At 36.9% G+C, this 17,114-nt stretch overlaps 1 protein-coding gene across 1 annotated transcript in view; it reads left to right on the top strand.

Annotated features, from left to right (window-relative positions):
• The window catches only part of LOC108896682 (cadherin-18-like), a 121,111-nt gene that overhangs the window by 7,635 nt on the left and 96,362 nt on the right, over window positions 1-17,114 (top strand). Inside the window, 1 exon segment of the mRNA XM_018695908.2 lies at window positions 10,515-11,839. Coding sequence (XP_018551424.2) covers window positions 10,997-11,839 — 843 coding nt within the window. The 5' untranslated portion in view covers window positions 10,515-10,996.

Genomic DNA, 17,114 nt, shown 5'->3' with positions numbered 1-17,114 from the left:
TGCTCAGTCAGAAGGGATGTTACAACACTTCTCAGCTTTTCTAACAGACTAATTAAGTCAGTAATGGGATTAGGTGTGACAACTACCAAGCACTGACAGTGATACTGCCATTGCTTGCTTAATATCTAAACTGTTATTTACTTCTATGTATGTACACAAACACACACATACACACACACACACACACACACACACACACACACATTGTAAAAAAAAAAACAATGCTGACTGTCAGCTGGTACCAAGAAATAAAACAATAATGACATGTATTGCAATATAACTTTTCCTTGACAGACATTTAAGACATGGTCGATAACAACATTGATAGAACTCATTCCACCTGTGTTCTGACAGACAGTATGAAAAGCCAATGATAATGAGAATAGTGCCACGTCGAACCAATCACGTGGCTGGAACAGAGTTCAAAGCACATCAGGTGAAGTTGATGCACATAGCACAGAACGCAGGAGTAAACACAAGTGGTAATGTTTTGGACACTGCAGCCATGCACACCTGTGTGTCAGGAGTAGGAGCGAAATAAAAGAGAAAATGACGACTGGAAGCGTTACTGAAAAAGACGCCCTAATGGACACCGCCTCGAATGACAGGTACAGAGAGCCGGTAGAGACAGAAACAGGTGATAAAAACTCTATGGGATTTGTGCCAATAGAAAACACAAAATACAAATCTGGTATAATATTACCTAGTTTATTCTACCATTTGCTTTCTTTGTCTTTTCTTTCTCTCTTTTCCTTTTGGTATTTTGCTAATTTATAATAATACAGCAGTTATGCAATAACTGTCCCGCCGCAGGCCGCTGCTATAAAATGTATATAGGGGAGGCTATGCAGACATAAAGTTGACGTCTTGGCCATAACTCACTCTCTCAGCCGTTTTTAACTTGTCGTATCACCGTCATAACACCGGTGCCTGTTCTCGTGACAAGCATACAGCTCTCACCTGACACTGGAGAGAATTAGAGCGACTCACACTGCCTGTACTCTGCCCTCCATCTTCATCAAGTATCTAACTCCAGTTAGTTTTGTGGTTTTGTCATTTTAAGACAAGAGGTGGTTGTAATGTTACAACCTGTTGTTCTGTTGCTCCTGCAGTCTAACAACTCATCCACTGACATTCTGTGAGTTACAGGGCAGCTCTAAAATTGATCTTATGGTATCTTCACATCTCACTCAGAAGTAAAAGGAAACTTTGACAGGAATGATTTGATTTATATTGAGATATATATCGATATCAAGGGATATGAAAAGTCATATGGTGATCGTGATATGATTTTTTCCCATATCGCCCTGCACTACACAGGGCTGGTTAGCTGGTTATAATAAAGAAGTAGAAATTTCAAAATGGAAATTACATGAAATATCTGGTTAATAACAATAACTATTTATTTTTTTCTGTTACAAAGAGAGTGAGAGTATCAGAGTGGTGAGTATGACATGACTCTCTCACACTGGTGCATTTTACTGAATTTATCATTTTTAATAATTTTTCATGACAACAGGCAAACATGGAGGAAGTCTTGATTTTGCAGTAACAGAAAATGGCAGATTACAACAGGGAAGCTTAATGCAGAAATATGATATCATATTAAAATGGAACAAGTAAAAGGTGAAAATAAAGGCCTGTCTCTAATATGATTCTTAAGATCCAAACTGTCAGTGTGATTATAATTTTGTGTGAAAGCTGCTGAAAGCCATGTACAACAAAAGACCCAGTGTTACAGTATATTTAATTTTAAACTGAACTTTCCTGAGAAATAATATATAAACACACAGTTTCGCTCACTCTTACATGTGACTCCTACATGTCACTGGATAGTGTGAGGAAACCCACTGAGATATGAGTACAACATGCAGCCTTCCTCACACAAATCCCCCTGCCAGCTCCAGTGGGGTTCAGAGAGGAGTCAGCTCTCACCAGGTTACAAAAAATACAATGCCAGTAGTTTATTTTCATTCAGGTGATGCATTGTGAAGTCTGGTATGTATCAGTGTTGTGTGTAGGGGCAGTGGATATGAGAATAAAACGGGTAACACATGACTTCTGCTCAAATTCATGTACAGTATCAAGGGACTTCACAGCAAATAGAGATGGTGGAATTGTTCACTTGGTGAAAAAGTCTGTGGCTCCTCTAACAGCAGAGGTAGTCCATTAGTGGCCCCTGTAGGTTTAACTCTGTAAAGCGTTGACGACTGCAGCTTCTTGCTTAAATGAGTGAGTGGACCCACTGGCCACCAACAACTTGTGCCCTTGAGCAAGGCATTTAACCCTGAGTATGTATAACTCTCTGCTTTGCTATGACTCACTGTGCTTTCACAGACTATGTAAACACTGCATTTTCTTGGTGTTTACTGTGTTTGTTGTTTTGCTACAGTGGGCAGCATCGGAATTTCAAATCTGCCTTAAGACCTATATGTCCGGTCAAATCATCCACCATCTGTTGTTTTTCTCTGCAGGCTGTCAAAGAGAGTAAAACTGCCATAAAATGAGTCTTTTGACAGGAAGGTAATATCGGGATCTTGATGAGCTATTTGGCACTACATCAAATTAAGGCAGTCTACATTTACATGCAAACCACATTAGTACTGACTTGTGTTTAGGTTTGCTATTATCTTTCCATTCATCCATACACCTATCTGACCATGCATGTCCTTGTTGTAGGCCTTTAATGTTGATAGAGCAACAAAATCAATGTATTCTGATTTTGTTACACTGGCTGCAGGTGTCCAACATTATTTACCCTTTATCAGCTCCTTATTTCTTATGTAGAATAAACTACCCGAGAGCAAAACTAAGCAACTTTTATATATAAAATATATGTAAAATCTCGGGAATTAAGGAGAATTTCATGTGTAACTGGCATTAGGTTTTTCTTTTATTGGCCTCTGCTGCAAAATTCTACTGTCAGAATGTATGGTGGATACTCAAGAACTTGCCCTAATAGGATTTTTATGGGTCCCAGCCTAAAACAGGGATCTCATACATATAGCCTGTTTTTCCCCTGAGAAGTGGTAGAGGCATCTCTAAAATTACATAACCAGTCTTGCTCCCATTTTGCATGCTGTGGCTCAGTTCAAAGACAATGGCTGATTGCACTGAGGAGATTACCCCCGCACGGGTGGTCTAGACCAGCTGTCCATTTGAAGGGTCTGATTCCTCGGATGTGGCAAGTGATAATCCCGACTATAGTTTCTGAGGCTATTTAAGCTGGTGGCGAGGAGACTAGCTAGCCTAGCTACTAACTGCCTTCCTCCGAGTACCTACCCTGCTGCCTCTGGAGCTGCACCTCGGCCAAGAAGCCTCTCTAAGCCTTATACACTGTCCAGCCACACCAGTTAACAGCAGCTCTCCTCTAAATGATCAGTGCACTTGGTATGGTGCTAAGATATTTCTTTAGTGACTTTGAAAGCACCAAGGATCTGTTGTGTTTACTGTCTGAAGTAACCTTTTAGAACCTTTTAGTTGTTGAACACATATCAATCAAAGTTTTACAAATAAAATAAAAAACATTAAATTCTTTATCTGCACTTCGAATATTTATTGAAGTTATATTTGGGAAGGGCAAAGCAAACATTATTAACATCATAGTATATCAATTACTGAACCTGTCTTAAAGAGCTGAGAGCTGAAAACTGGGAAGATGTAGAAAAGTTTAGACTCTGTGTATCTTAACTCTTACATAAAGATTTTACTTGGTGTTAGTTCATTAGGTAGCAGGGTGCTGAGATCTCAAACCTTCTTGACAGGGCAAAATCCACTTTTTACTACAAGGCTACCAAGATTATTTTGCTGTTAAGGACTGTTATTTAACACTGTATCGACCTATCCCTCTGTCAGCTGCGCTAAGCTATGATTACCTTGTAACCTACTTATTTCTAATGAGCCCTGAGGTTTTTTTTTTTTTTTTGGTGATATCATTGGCAGTCCAGAGGAGCATCACCACACTGTACAATGTGATTCTGTGGTCTGTTTCATTCATGCACAGGCACAAAAATACTGGAAATTATTAAAGGTGGATCTGTAAAATGAATGTTGCTGCTACATCTTTCTAATCAGGCAATCAGACTGAATTTGTGACCATAGAATTACAAGGTTCTTTATTATATTTGATCTAAAATGAGGTAAAACTATTCTTTTAGTTATTGCAGGTTATTTTTTCTTCCCTGGCCCCATAATCAGAAAAAAGGTTCCATCTTCATTATCTAACTTGGTTCTGTAACATTCTGGAGACTGTCCCCCTGTAAAAAATGAGCCCATGGGCAGCAGCTCATTACAGCCAAAGTAATTACGATGCAAACAAAGTAGATGATGTATGATGTAGTATAAAAAGCAACACAGTCCATGTTGGGATGAGGTTGATGTGGATGGATGGGTCAACACAATACAGTACTTTCACACAGAGAGTGTTGTTTGGTTCCCAAACCCAGCAGTCACGGTTGTTTCTTTAATCCATGACTGCATTTGTTACTGTTAACATTATGATGAAGCTCCAGTACTTCTGGCGCAGACATATTCCTATGGCTGGCACCAATAAGTGGTCAATATATACACACAAGAGGACCAATCAAGATCCACCTCTTTGTTGCATTACTAAACTGTCACTTGCTCTGTGACTGAGGTTAAAGAGATGAAAAGATCACAAACGTGTGAAATCTGGTGTTTTGATAACTCACAGATGCTGATTTTATTACCGACATTGTAAATGATACAGTTCCAGATGCCAGCAAAGTTTAAAGCTGAAAAGCTGACCATTGCTTGACAGCTTGATGGGGCATGTTAAAACATGTCTGTTTTGCTCGTAACTTGTGTAATTCAGCAGACATAAACTGACGACAAGGATTACATTCACAGCTCAGACTCTGACAGTGAAATGTCTAGCATATCCAAGCAGGAAAGTGCTGGCAAATTTGGAAGCAAGAAAGAGAGCAGAGAGGCAGTGAAAAGATAAACCGCAGCAGAGGAACAGCAGCAAACAGAAAAAGAAAGTAAGAGAGAAAGTATCAGCAAACATGCAAAAACATTTAACTTAACTTTTTATTTTTATTTTTTTTGTGAAACTTGAACAGGATTGCCAGTTTAAATTTGTCATCTTTGATTTGACCAAATGGTTTAGTGTCTAAAACAAGGTAGGTTGCTGAGTTGAGAATTTAATGTATTAAAACAAACACTGAAATGTCTCTTTTAAGACAATCCTTGGACTTTGTCTTTCTTTAACAAATAGATCCTTATAATTCCAAACAAAAAATGAGTTCTCAGTATCAGAACGTTTTCTCTGTGTAACACTTCTTCCAAAAAAAATCCATTTAAGAATGTGACAGGATTTTGAGGTTATATATTTAGAGTGCCGACAAGCAATGTTCCCTCTAAGCTGTGCGCCTGTGCAATCACACACTGCTCCCGCTTTCTCCACACACAAGCAAAACTATGTAGCACATAAAATTACAGTGTGTGACAGTGTGCATGTCTGATGTTGCTCACAGTGGTCCAAGGAATTCTCAGGGAGTTTGTGTGTATGCTCAGACACATGAAAAATTAGGGGGAACATTGCCGACAAGGTGCCTGTTATTTTGCCAAAGAAAAGAGAGTTTTGCTGTGTATCAGTTTTTCCATCTATGATATTAAAACTTTGCAGCTCAATATCTGAAAACCACTCAGAATGCAGATAGAACCTTATAATTGCAAGGTCACAAACTTCCATTTCTTTTTCACTTTATCACTCAGTCTGAATTTATGTTCATAGTGACTGACATATCAGTTCTTTTCAGTTAACATTCTGTCAAAGCGTCACTGGTGTTTGCTAGGAGCAGTTAACATTTGTCATGTTCCTTGAGCTTGGCCTGCTCTGTCTTGACAAAGGCATTTTCACTCTGGCACAGCAGGATGACATCTTCTTCCTGCCTGCCATGCTCTGATTGGCTCAGTTTTTTCTTCTTCTTCTTGGTTTTTCCAACCGAGGAGCTGGTTCAAACAGCTGTTAATGAGCACAAATCCCAACCTATTTGAAAACCTGGAGATGTGATCACTGAATCAAGAGGTCTGGACCCTCTTCAGCAATATAAGAGCTTGCTGAGATGTCATCAGGCTTTAGACAAAATTACACAATTCCATCAAACTGTGACTCAATGTTGACAATGACAACTGGTTATGGTTTATTTAGTTAAGTTAACTTGCATTTTCAGAATAAGTTATGTTTTCCATCTACCATATAAAACTACACAACATTAGAGCCCAAACAAGTGATGTGTGATACAGTACTACAGTAACAGTGAAACACAATCAAATACACAGTCAGTCTTTTCTGATTGATCTCTAAAGTAAAATTACAATACTGACCCCAGAATCACAACACAGCTGAAATTGTTTGACAGTGTGACAGAACAGAGGTGGCTGTGCGACGCAGTGTGTGCAGTGACAACCGAACTCAGCTACAGCATCTTAACAGCAGCAGCAGCTTATCACTCAGACACAGAAGAAGAGATAAACAAACAGTATGAGGAGCACTGAAACCTACAAGCTAAATACTATCTTTAAAATGCAGCAGCACCAAAGACACCAGTGACTGCTGAAAAGACTTAAGGGAGACAGACAGACAGACTTAAAGGCCATAAAATATTGTCAGAATATCTAGTGAATACGTAAAGGATGTGTAAATGTGATGCTGTTAAGGACCAACAAATAATTTCACTCACTAAAAGTGGAAATTATCCATAAATATGAAACTTGGCTCTCAGGGTGTCTTGCAGACAGTCGCTAATGTGATTTGTGCTTAGAGGTTAATCCATGTGTAAAATGTAAATATGAGTGAATGAGGCTCATTATGTGGCACATTGTTTGTCAGCTTTGAATCACAGTCATATTTTATGCTTGCCAGTCTGAAACCATAAATTCTTCCAAATGTACAGTGCTGCTTGAAAGTTTGAACCATCTAGATATGGTCATTGTTTTTGTAAAAAAAAAAAAAAAAAAAAAAAAAAAAATATATATATATATATATATATATATATATATATATATATATATATATATATATATATATATTGGATGTACATTAATAAATGTACATCCAAATCCCAATTTATAAAACAGACCTTCCAAATAAGGGACACATACAATTTCATTATTTACTCAACAAAAGTTGTTTGGGTTAGGGTTAAGGTTAGCTCCTTCTTAGCCCACCAAAATGTTTTTTAATTATAACTTAATAACTGAGACATCCATTCCACCAGTATGTGTAGAAAAATTGAATGAAATTAAGTACATAGTATTAGTGTCATACATTGAATAAGTGAACACATAAAATGCTGATAAAGGTATCTTACATATGAAAAGGTTTCAATTGCATGTACTATTTATTATTATTAATAAATATAATTGACTGTGCAGTTTCAGAAATCAGAAATAACAGGAGAAATTTGGAAAGCTTGGAATTATAGATATAAACCATATAAACTATAATTAGCAAATTAGTAAAAGATTTTATCAGTAAAATATCTATATATCTTGAGAGGAGTTAGTGGAATATATTCTATGAAAGACTTTGTAATGAACTGAAAGTATATGTTCAGTGTGGTGAAACCATTCTGAGCAGTTCCATGTGCTGCTGAGTTTACCTTTCATATTGATTTTCTTTCAGCCTTGTGTTGACATCACACAAAGATAACCATCACCAACATCATCATTACAACCACAGGGGTCTGTGACACTTAGTCACACTCATAAAGAAAAAGAGAAAACAACAACAACAACAAAACTTTACAGTAGCACAGAGTGTGTGTAATTTATGTATATATCATCTTGGAGAGAAAAAAATGAGTGAACAAAAGAAGAAAGATATAGAAAAATGATGAAGATAACATAATAGATAGATAGATAGATAGATAGATAGATAGATAGATAGATAGATAGATAGAGCAACATACAAAGAGAGAACAGTAGAAATTAAACCTAGTCAGTATTCAAGTCACAGCCTCAGTCTTCCTTCAGAGGTCCACTGTGTATTCCCCTTCAATTAGCATCATAATTAGCAACATTGGATGCTAATCCATGGCTAATTGGTTTTGATAGATCTCCAGAAACCAAAAGAAACTGTAGCACAGCCTCTGCCCTTGGATTACTGCAGAAGGGCACTTAGTTATACTGTTTTCTATCTGGCTGCTTAAACAGTTTGATTGATGGGATGCATCCCTTATACTGCAGTAAAATTCAAAATGTGACAATTGCAGTTTTATTTGCTTTAATTTGCTTTCATTCATTTCCCCCTTTCAGTTATACATTAACATTACATTACATTGACAAAAGTATAGAAGGTACAGAAGACTGCTTTTCATTCTTTTCTTTTTACAGATTAAATTCAGTTAAGCCAGGATTTTTCTCATATCACCACTTTTCTTCGAACCAATTAAAGGAACCACTTGTATAGAGCTATGCATAGAGAGGCATATATCAAATCAGTATAACTTTGATATAGCTATAATGATGCTTTGGGCAAGGAAAAAAAAGGTTTAATATTTAAAGTTTGTTTAAGGTACAATTTAAAGGGAATGTTGGGGAAGTCAGAGTTCATATCTTGTGGTTTTGTACATCAGTACTTCAGATGTAAACTTCCATCCACTGGTTCTTGCTGTGCTCAGGAGGATAATGGGTGTAGAGACAGAGATTTTGAATGAGAAAGAAGGAATCATGCAAGGCTCTAATATGAGCTTCATTCGATCTTTTCCATCATGGCTCAACTTACATTGATGTTTGTTTGGAGAGTCTTCTCAGTCTTTCAAATCTGTGAATGATTCAGCCTCTGGAAGTTTGACACTTACTTCCTCATACATAGCTATAAAAGTAAAAATGAATGGAAAAACTTCACAGGGCACCTAAAGGTTATCTCAAATAAAGTATGTTGAAGGAATGCTTAGGGCACACCTGCATTTGATGTAAACCATGAGGAGCTGAACTGTCTAATCTTGATAATTCACTGGGCTGAAATCCCATAGAGAGATCACTCTGTACTCACAGTCTAGGGTTAGAAAATGTAACCTTTTTTTTAAAAAAGCTTTTATTGTCCTTTCTCCTTTTAAATCAAAATACACAGCCTACTCTCTTATTACAGATATATGTGATCCTTGAAGCTTCAAACTGATCTCCATATACAGAAAAGGCAGCTTGGCTTCTCAACTGTCAAATTAATTCATGTAATTGCAGTAGTATGGCAGGTCTGTGTATTCATAATGGGAACTTAGAATAAGCTCAGACAGGAAGGCGAACATCAAAGGGAAAATAGCATATCAGATTGTAAGTTGTATTATCTTTTAGAGGAGGAGTTCTCATTTATTTATGTGCTTAACGACAAACTGTACAAGACATATTTATCATATATGGTATATTAGCTGTTTTTATATAACATGGAGAAGTACACAGCTTGGATGTAATCATTTCAAAAATAAATCCCTGTAGTACAAGGAGATGGTCACTAAATATATATCCACATTAATTTGGCGCCTGGTGCACATTAGCCCCACAGTTCAAGTTCATGTATTCTCATTCTTTTTCTTCCATTCATTTCATTTCAAATCAGTCACTGTTCTCACAGTCAGAGAAAGAGGATGAAGAAAAGGAAAGTCATTTCAGCAGAGGTTTCTTCAGCCAGGCTCCCATCGCTGATGAAACATTTATGTCTTGCATATTGTTTATGCTTTGCTTGCTTGCAGATGAGGCTGTGGTGCAGCTGGCAGGTGGAGTGATCTAGATTGAAAGTAATGCCAAAAATAAAAAATAAAAATAAAAAATCCTGCAGACCTCATGTGTCGTACATCCAGTCAACAAGGACAGAAAATACAAAACAAGCCAAACAACAGGTTTGCTGGGGCTTGAGCTGTCAAACCAGCACATTCTTTGACAGGGGGATTTGAAGCTTTAGGCCTGTGATTTTCTCCAGTATGCTAATTTTCTTAGTGTAAGAATAGAAAACAGAGAAACTGGAATTGACAAACTGAATAAAAGTAAGATTTAATGAAAAGATCTTGATGAAGATTTTTTTTTCTTTACAAAATATCTTTGCAGCTGTTGCATGGATTCCCTTGAAATTTGGTACAGATATACAAGATATTCAGAGAATGAATCCCAGTGCTTTTGGTTATCCTCTGACCTTTCATCTAGTAGCAGGGCAACATTTTCAAATATTTAGTGAAATATTTCAATATATATTAGCGGAACTGTCAAAAAATAAAAGATTTTTTGGTTCCAATTGAAGTGTCTCAACTATTTTTGATAGGTTGCCATGAACTTTGGTTCAGACATTCATGTTCATGATAAACTGCAAAACCGAGGTAATCCCAAATAGCCTCACAGAGCTACAACTTGACAACTTGTTTTTGAGTTCTTCCTCCTCTTGGTGATCAAAAATTGGTCAGCCATTTTGTATTGTGGATTTGTTTAGATTTTTTTCTTCTCAGAGTATATTGGTACTTTTATAAGTTTGATCATGGATTTCATCTTCTTTCTTTCAGGAAAGAAGACCTTTGATGAGCCTCAGACCCAACCATCAGATGTGGACTTTTTGCTTTCAACCAAGGAAATGGGTCTTCAGTTTTCGCCCATAGTGGATATCATATATGATGTTGAAGCACAACTATGCCATGGACTAGTGGTCTGACTTACTTACAATAATTCAAATGATCCTCATGTGTGGGAACAATGTTGGGAGGAAGAAAACAACCACATATTAAGGAACATCTAATGACCACACAAAATAAATAAATACTAAATAGAGAACCAGATTATGGAGTTCCTTTCTATTTTTCCAAGGGAACTATGTGAAATACTTCTTTGGACTGCACCATGTGGACACTCCTGGCTATCCTGCACTGTGAAAAGAACTGTAAAACTGTGTGTTTGAGTGAATTTGTGGGCGCATTTGTGTATACCCATGGTGGTATGACACAGTGGAGGTGAGAGGGGAAGACATTTTCAGACCATTTTTTTCATTACAATGAGAGTTCCAGCCACTCTGGCTGCAGTCTCCTGTCTTTGTCCTCTGGTTGTCTTCCTATGTGTTGTCTCCCAGAGTTGTTATGGGACCCGGGTCAATTTGAGCCCTCATGCTAACCCTAACCCCAGTCTCTACCCAAACCCGAGGCTCAAGCCACTGCCTGAAGCGACCCCAATCCCAACCAAAAGTCCTGACAAACATAAGACTCCACTGAGGTCCAGCCAGCTCTTGAGTTCTAGTCAGAACCTCTGGACCAAGTTTCAGTTAAAACCTAGGCTTGACACCATGTCCTATCTTACAGAAAACTACAGGTCCAATACAAACTTTCCATCAGCAATTTCCCCGGCCGCAACAAGCTCAAATATCAAACTCAACAATCCTAAGCAGTCTTCAAAAATCAACCCCATAACCAATCCAAAACCAGTTCTTGGATCTCTGTGGCAGCCCAAGCCAGAGGCAGTTCACAACTCTAAGGTAGTGACTGGGCCTACGACCAATACTCATTCACTCCCCAACACTAAATTATCTTCATTATCCAATCCTAATCAAAGGTCCAACTCATCTGGTACTATGAACCTGAGCACATACTACAATGCTAGCTCGGCTTCTCTATCCAATCCTAAATACCATTCCAAACTCCGACCTTCTTTTCAAACAAATGCCAAATCTGACTCGAAGATCTTAAACCCAAGCTCCAGAACATCCATAAGAGCACAGAGGAACCAGACCAAGTTGTTGGAGACAGACAAAGATTCTCATCATCGGCCAAAGAGAGGCTGGATCTGGAACCAGTTCTTTGTTCTGGAGGAACACATCGGACCTGAACCTCAGTATGTCGGAAAGGTAAGATATATTATTTTTCTTCGCGTGCAACTGATTGATCATTGTCATTGATCCTTGGATCTATGACATTTCCTAAGTTTACTTTTTCATGTCTTTTTGAAATCATTTATATGCCACATACTATAGTTAGTATCATAACTAACTATGCTGAAGATGCTGCATTATCCACAAGTAATGCAATTGTTGAAAGGACATGTATTTTGTTGTGAAGACATAAAAGCAGGATGTACAGGTAGCTGATAAAGTAAAATGGCTTTGGTTTTGCTCAAAAACAAGGTTGAAGGCAGTCAGAGAAGACAAATAAAATGGGCAACAACTGGATATGAAGCACAGCCAGGGGCACCTGTGGCTCAGCAGGTAGAGAGGGTTGTCCACCTATTAACTGAGGGATTGGTGGTTTGATCCTCAACTCCTGTCCACATGTCAGTGTGTCCTCAGGGAACACAATGAAACCCAAGTTTTCCTCTGTGGTCAAGCCAGCCACTTCATTAGTCACTGATGTGTGTGAGAATGGATGAATAAAAGGCAAACCTGTGAAGTGCTTTGGATAAAAGTGCTACATAAAATAAAATGTATATATAGCAGTAGCATATATGTAGTATATATATATATATATATATATATATATATATATATATATATATATATATATATATATATATAGAAAACTTCTCTTATTAAGTCTCTCTTTCAAATGAGGTGTTACTTCAAGGCACTTTGGCAAGTTCTATACAAACATCTCAAAATCTTATGAAGATTCATCCATCCATCCATTATCTATCATTATCTATTATTATCTATCATGTCCCCACTTATCAATCCCAAAGCCAGAGTTAAGCAAATTTATTATAAAGGGAACCTAAGCTAAATCTCAAGTGTCATAGCAATGTGTCTGAATATTTATGTCAATGTATTATTTCAATGTGTCCCTTTCTAATAAATTTGCAAAAATGCCTAAAATTCTGTTTTAACCGTCATTATGGAGTATTGATGTAGATTAATGAGGGAAAAATGCTTGTTTTTTGTTTAAGCATATGGCTGCAAAATTACAAAATGTGAAAAAAGTGAAGGCTCTGAATGCATTACAGGGCTGATATACATTTAAACAACCATTCACACCTATAGTCAATCTTGAGTCCCAATTAACCCGCACGTGTCTGGACACGAGTACCCAATGAGATATTGGAAAAGAATATACAGGGACAGCACACGATTAGATTATCCTCAGGTTGTGTTCACTTACCTTTCAAACAGAAATCATCTCTCATATTTTTGACTCTATTTCTATTTCCAGTTCTGAACACAGCCTTTCTCTTTGTTTAGACACTTGTTAAAACTAACTGTGATAAACTTGTTGATGTTTCTTCAAACAGATCACTAGTAGCCACAAGCCTTCAGGAGTTTTACTGTTGTTATTTCAGTCATTTTTTTCCTTTTCATTTTCTGAAAAGGTCAAAACGCATTTTCTGTCAAAAATGCAAATAACTGCAGAGCTGGAGGTTTGGATGGAGAATGCTGAATATTCTTCAGGAGGGAAACAGAAAAAAATCCTAGAGGAGTAATCAAGAAAAATATGCCTAAGCCCATTATCCAGTACAACAAACCTGGGGAAGTTTCTTCCTGAGGGAGGGATTCAGAGAATATGAATGAAAAAAAAAACAAAAAAACAAATGTGATGAAAAGATCGTCTTTCCCTAGCAAATGAATGATGTCTTTTCACCACATGCTCTGGCAAGACACAAATCTCCATTTCATCAGTGTAGATAGTGTAGACATTTCCTATCTTCCATATATATAAAAGCTATATGTTCCTGAGTGGCAGAAGGTATTTTAAGGGTTGGTAATCCAGTTAGACAGAAAAGCTAGATACTATAGAACCCTCCCTGATCACATAGCTAAAAGCATTTCACTGGAGAAAGGCAGCGTTTTTGTCTTCATATGTTTACATTTTCAAACACAGAAGACTTTCTGATAAGGCACCAGCTCATCATGGATTTTAATTTTAAGGATTTAAAACTAATCTGATGCAGCTGCTTACTGCCCACCCACTGCTGCTCAGTGGACAAGACAGCCTGAGATATGTGTACCTTTCCATACACTAAAATTGTATACATACATATATTGCATTTAAGAATAGCTATTTACTGCAGGTGGTTTGCATGTAATTCTTCTACTCAAACTGCTTTTCGATCTAGCAGGATATGTCAAAGATGATTAAATATTACTGTTTAAAATGGAAGCAAAATAAAATCTTTAAGGACTTAAAAGGCTTAAAAATATACTACAGACTGGCTTGCAAGTTATCTTAAAGTTGTATGAACTAATTTTTTGTTCACTGTGTCAAAAAATAAACTTCCACACATATACCTACTCAACCCACAAAACATAGCAAATGATAAATATCAACCACTTGTCAGTTACCATCAGTGACAATTGACATAATTCTGTCACTTTTTTTTATAAATAAAATGTAGAGAGGGTGGAAATCAGCTGCAGTCTGTCAACAACAGTGTATCAGCAACATCATAAAAAACAACATCATAGATAAAGATAAAAAAATGTATGAAAAGATATGCTTCAAAACACAGAGGTACCCATTTCTCTGTCAGGAATATTACTACCTGAAAAACTGAAATATAAATATAAAATGAAAAATCCTTATCCTCAGTTTAAACCATCCTGTTTGTAGTCTGCTGATACTCCAAAAAATAAAACCCCATTTAAAGAGGCACATCAATAAAATCTGATACTTCTCAGTAAAATATTAATGTTTGCCACCTCTGGTGCATTAGTCAGATAATGGATATACATAATCTGTATACTTGACAAGTGACCCTAAAAATACTAGGACCTTTGAAGCTGTGTAATTCATAGTGGCGTAATGAGAAAAAGAATAAAATAAGGTCACAAAGGTCAAACTCATATCCATATGGCCACAAAAACTGTTTCAGTGTTTGCATTATCCAATTTGTGCTAACAGTGAACACCATCACCAGCTGATTGTTAATTTATTACAGGGCAGCAAAATGGAGAGATAGCCAGAGTACTGAAGGATTTCCATGTCAATGCTAAGTACTGATTGTACCCAGTGCTGCCGAAAAACTGACACTGCTCCTTAAATACTGAAGTGAATCAAGGTTCACACAAAGTGTAAGTGCAGTCAACTGAAATCAGATCTAATTGGTTTTACATACTCAGTCCATTTGGTCCAAAAATTTTTCTTTTTCAACTTTGAGGGAAAAGGATATCTTCTCCATAACATAAATTTCATACACAATTTCAATCCAGTCATTAATGGTGGGTGATTCTACTTTTAACCATTTCCTTGTGACAGCTTTCTTACTGGCTGCCCTCCCCTTTTCTTAATTGTAGCATCTTAAATTTAATTCTGGCCCTTTTCCCTTGCTACAAATACCTCGCTATTCTAAGAACTGTTTAGATGGTATTTTGACTGGCAGGCACTGAAAAAAGTACAGCATCTGTGGTAGAATATTCATCCTGATTGACTCTATCCGGGAGCTTAAACTTAAAAAGGGAACATTCCATCTATGTATGTCAGACTTTATCTTTGAATTTAGTGGCCTGTAATTGATGTCATAAAGTCTTGAGAAGTCCTTAGGTAGTGAGACACCCAAATATTTAATGGACTCAGCATCCCATTTCCAATTGTATATGGTCTTAATTGAGAATGGAGGGTCATAGTTAAATGTTAATACTTGAGTTTTGTTGATATTAATTTTATATCCAGAAATGAAACCAAATTCCTCTAGCAATTTCATGAGTTTCGGGAGTGTCTGTGTAGGTTGTGTAATACTTATCAATGAGTCGTCAGCAAACAGGGCCAGTTTTTGCTCCCCGAATGTCATTGTTACCCCCTTTATGTCTGACCTCTGCCTAATCAATTGACTCATGGGTTCTATAAACAAGGCGAAGAGGAGCGGCGACACACAACACCCTTGTCTCGTTCCTCTTTCCAGAATAAATGAATTGGTTAAATCTGGTTTGTTGTATAGTGCGGCGAATGTGTCAATTATAGTTGTGTGGAAGCTAAATTTTGAAAATACTTTACATAAAAATGACCACCTCACTGAATCGAATGCTTTTTCTGCATCCAAACTTAATATCAGTGTCTTCAGTTTCTGTTGTGTGACTTCTCTCATGCAGTGTTTTTCTGGTGTTATCTTGGGTCTGTCTTTGTCTGACAAAGCCAGTCTGGTCCCTATGTATTAATACTGGTAATATGAGTTTAATTCTTTTAGATAATATGGAGGTGAATAGTTTGGAATCATTATTTAGAAGACTTACCGGGTGATAATTCCCACACTCCAATTTGTCTTTACCCTCCTTAGGTAAGATTGAAATCATTGCCTCCCTTCATGGGAACGTTCTTAATAATGTTGGAATTAGCTGATCTTGCATTGTTTTGTACCATTCTGTGGGAAAACCATCTGTCCCCCCCTTTCATTCTCCTGATTGCTGATTGAATTTCTTCTTTTGAGATTTTAGATATTAATTTTCCATTTTGTTCATCTGTGATCTTTGGGAGGTTTATCCGGGCCAGAAAGGCATCAATCTGGTTGTCGTTGCTTGTCTGTGGTTGGGAATATAATGTTTTATAGTATTTTTGGAAGCACTGCTGGATTTTCTCTGGACTGGTTTCTATTTCATTTGTTGCAGAGTTTCGTATTTTATGTATTGTTATTTCCGCTTGTTGTTTTCTTAGCCTGTATGATAGGAGTTTCAGTAATTTTCCACCTACCTCGTAGTATTGTTGCTTTGTAAAAAGGAGCTTTTTTTGAATTTCTTGAGTCTTTATTTCATCTATTTCTTTTTTAAGTTTTATAATCTTACTTTTGTTGTCACCTTTAAGAGACTTTGCTTGTTCTTTCTGTACTCTCTTCAAATCCTCTTCTAATTCTTTGAGTTTTTGTTCTTTGATTTTCTTCTCATATGAGGAGATGGCAATTATTTTACCCCTAATCACTGCTTTTAATGCATCCCAGAGAACAGGTGGAGTCACTTCTTCATTATCATTATTTTCCAAATACAATTTAATTTCAGTTTTCAATTTATCTTTAATAATAATAAGTTATTCAGAATGTTTGAGTTCAGTCTCCAGAGAGTGGACCTCTTCTTATTATTTAGATGGACTGACATATAAACAGGACCTTAATCTGAATTAGTACTGGGTCCTATTTCACAATTATCCACCCTAAAAAGATCTCCTTTAAGCATAAAAAAGTAATCTATATGTGAGTAGACATTGTGAGCGGGC

Source organism: Lates calcarifer, linkage group LG4 (genome assembly GCF_001640805.2).
Source record: "Lates calcarifer isolate ASB-BC8 linkage group LG4, TLL_Latcal_v3, whole genome shotgun sequence".
Lineage (NCBI taxonomy): Eukaryota > Metazoa > Chordata > Actinopteri > Centropomidae > Lates > Lates calcarifer.
The sequence above is the reverse complement of the archived record's forward strand: the minus strand, read 5'-3'. Positions and strand labels throughout refer to the sequence as shown.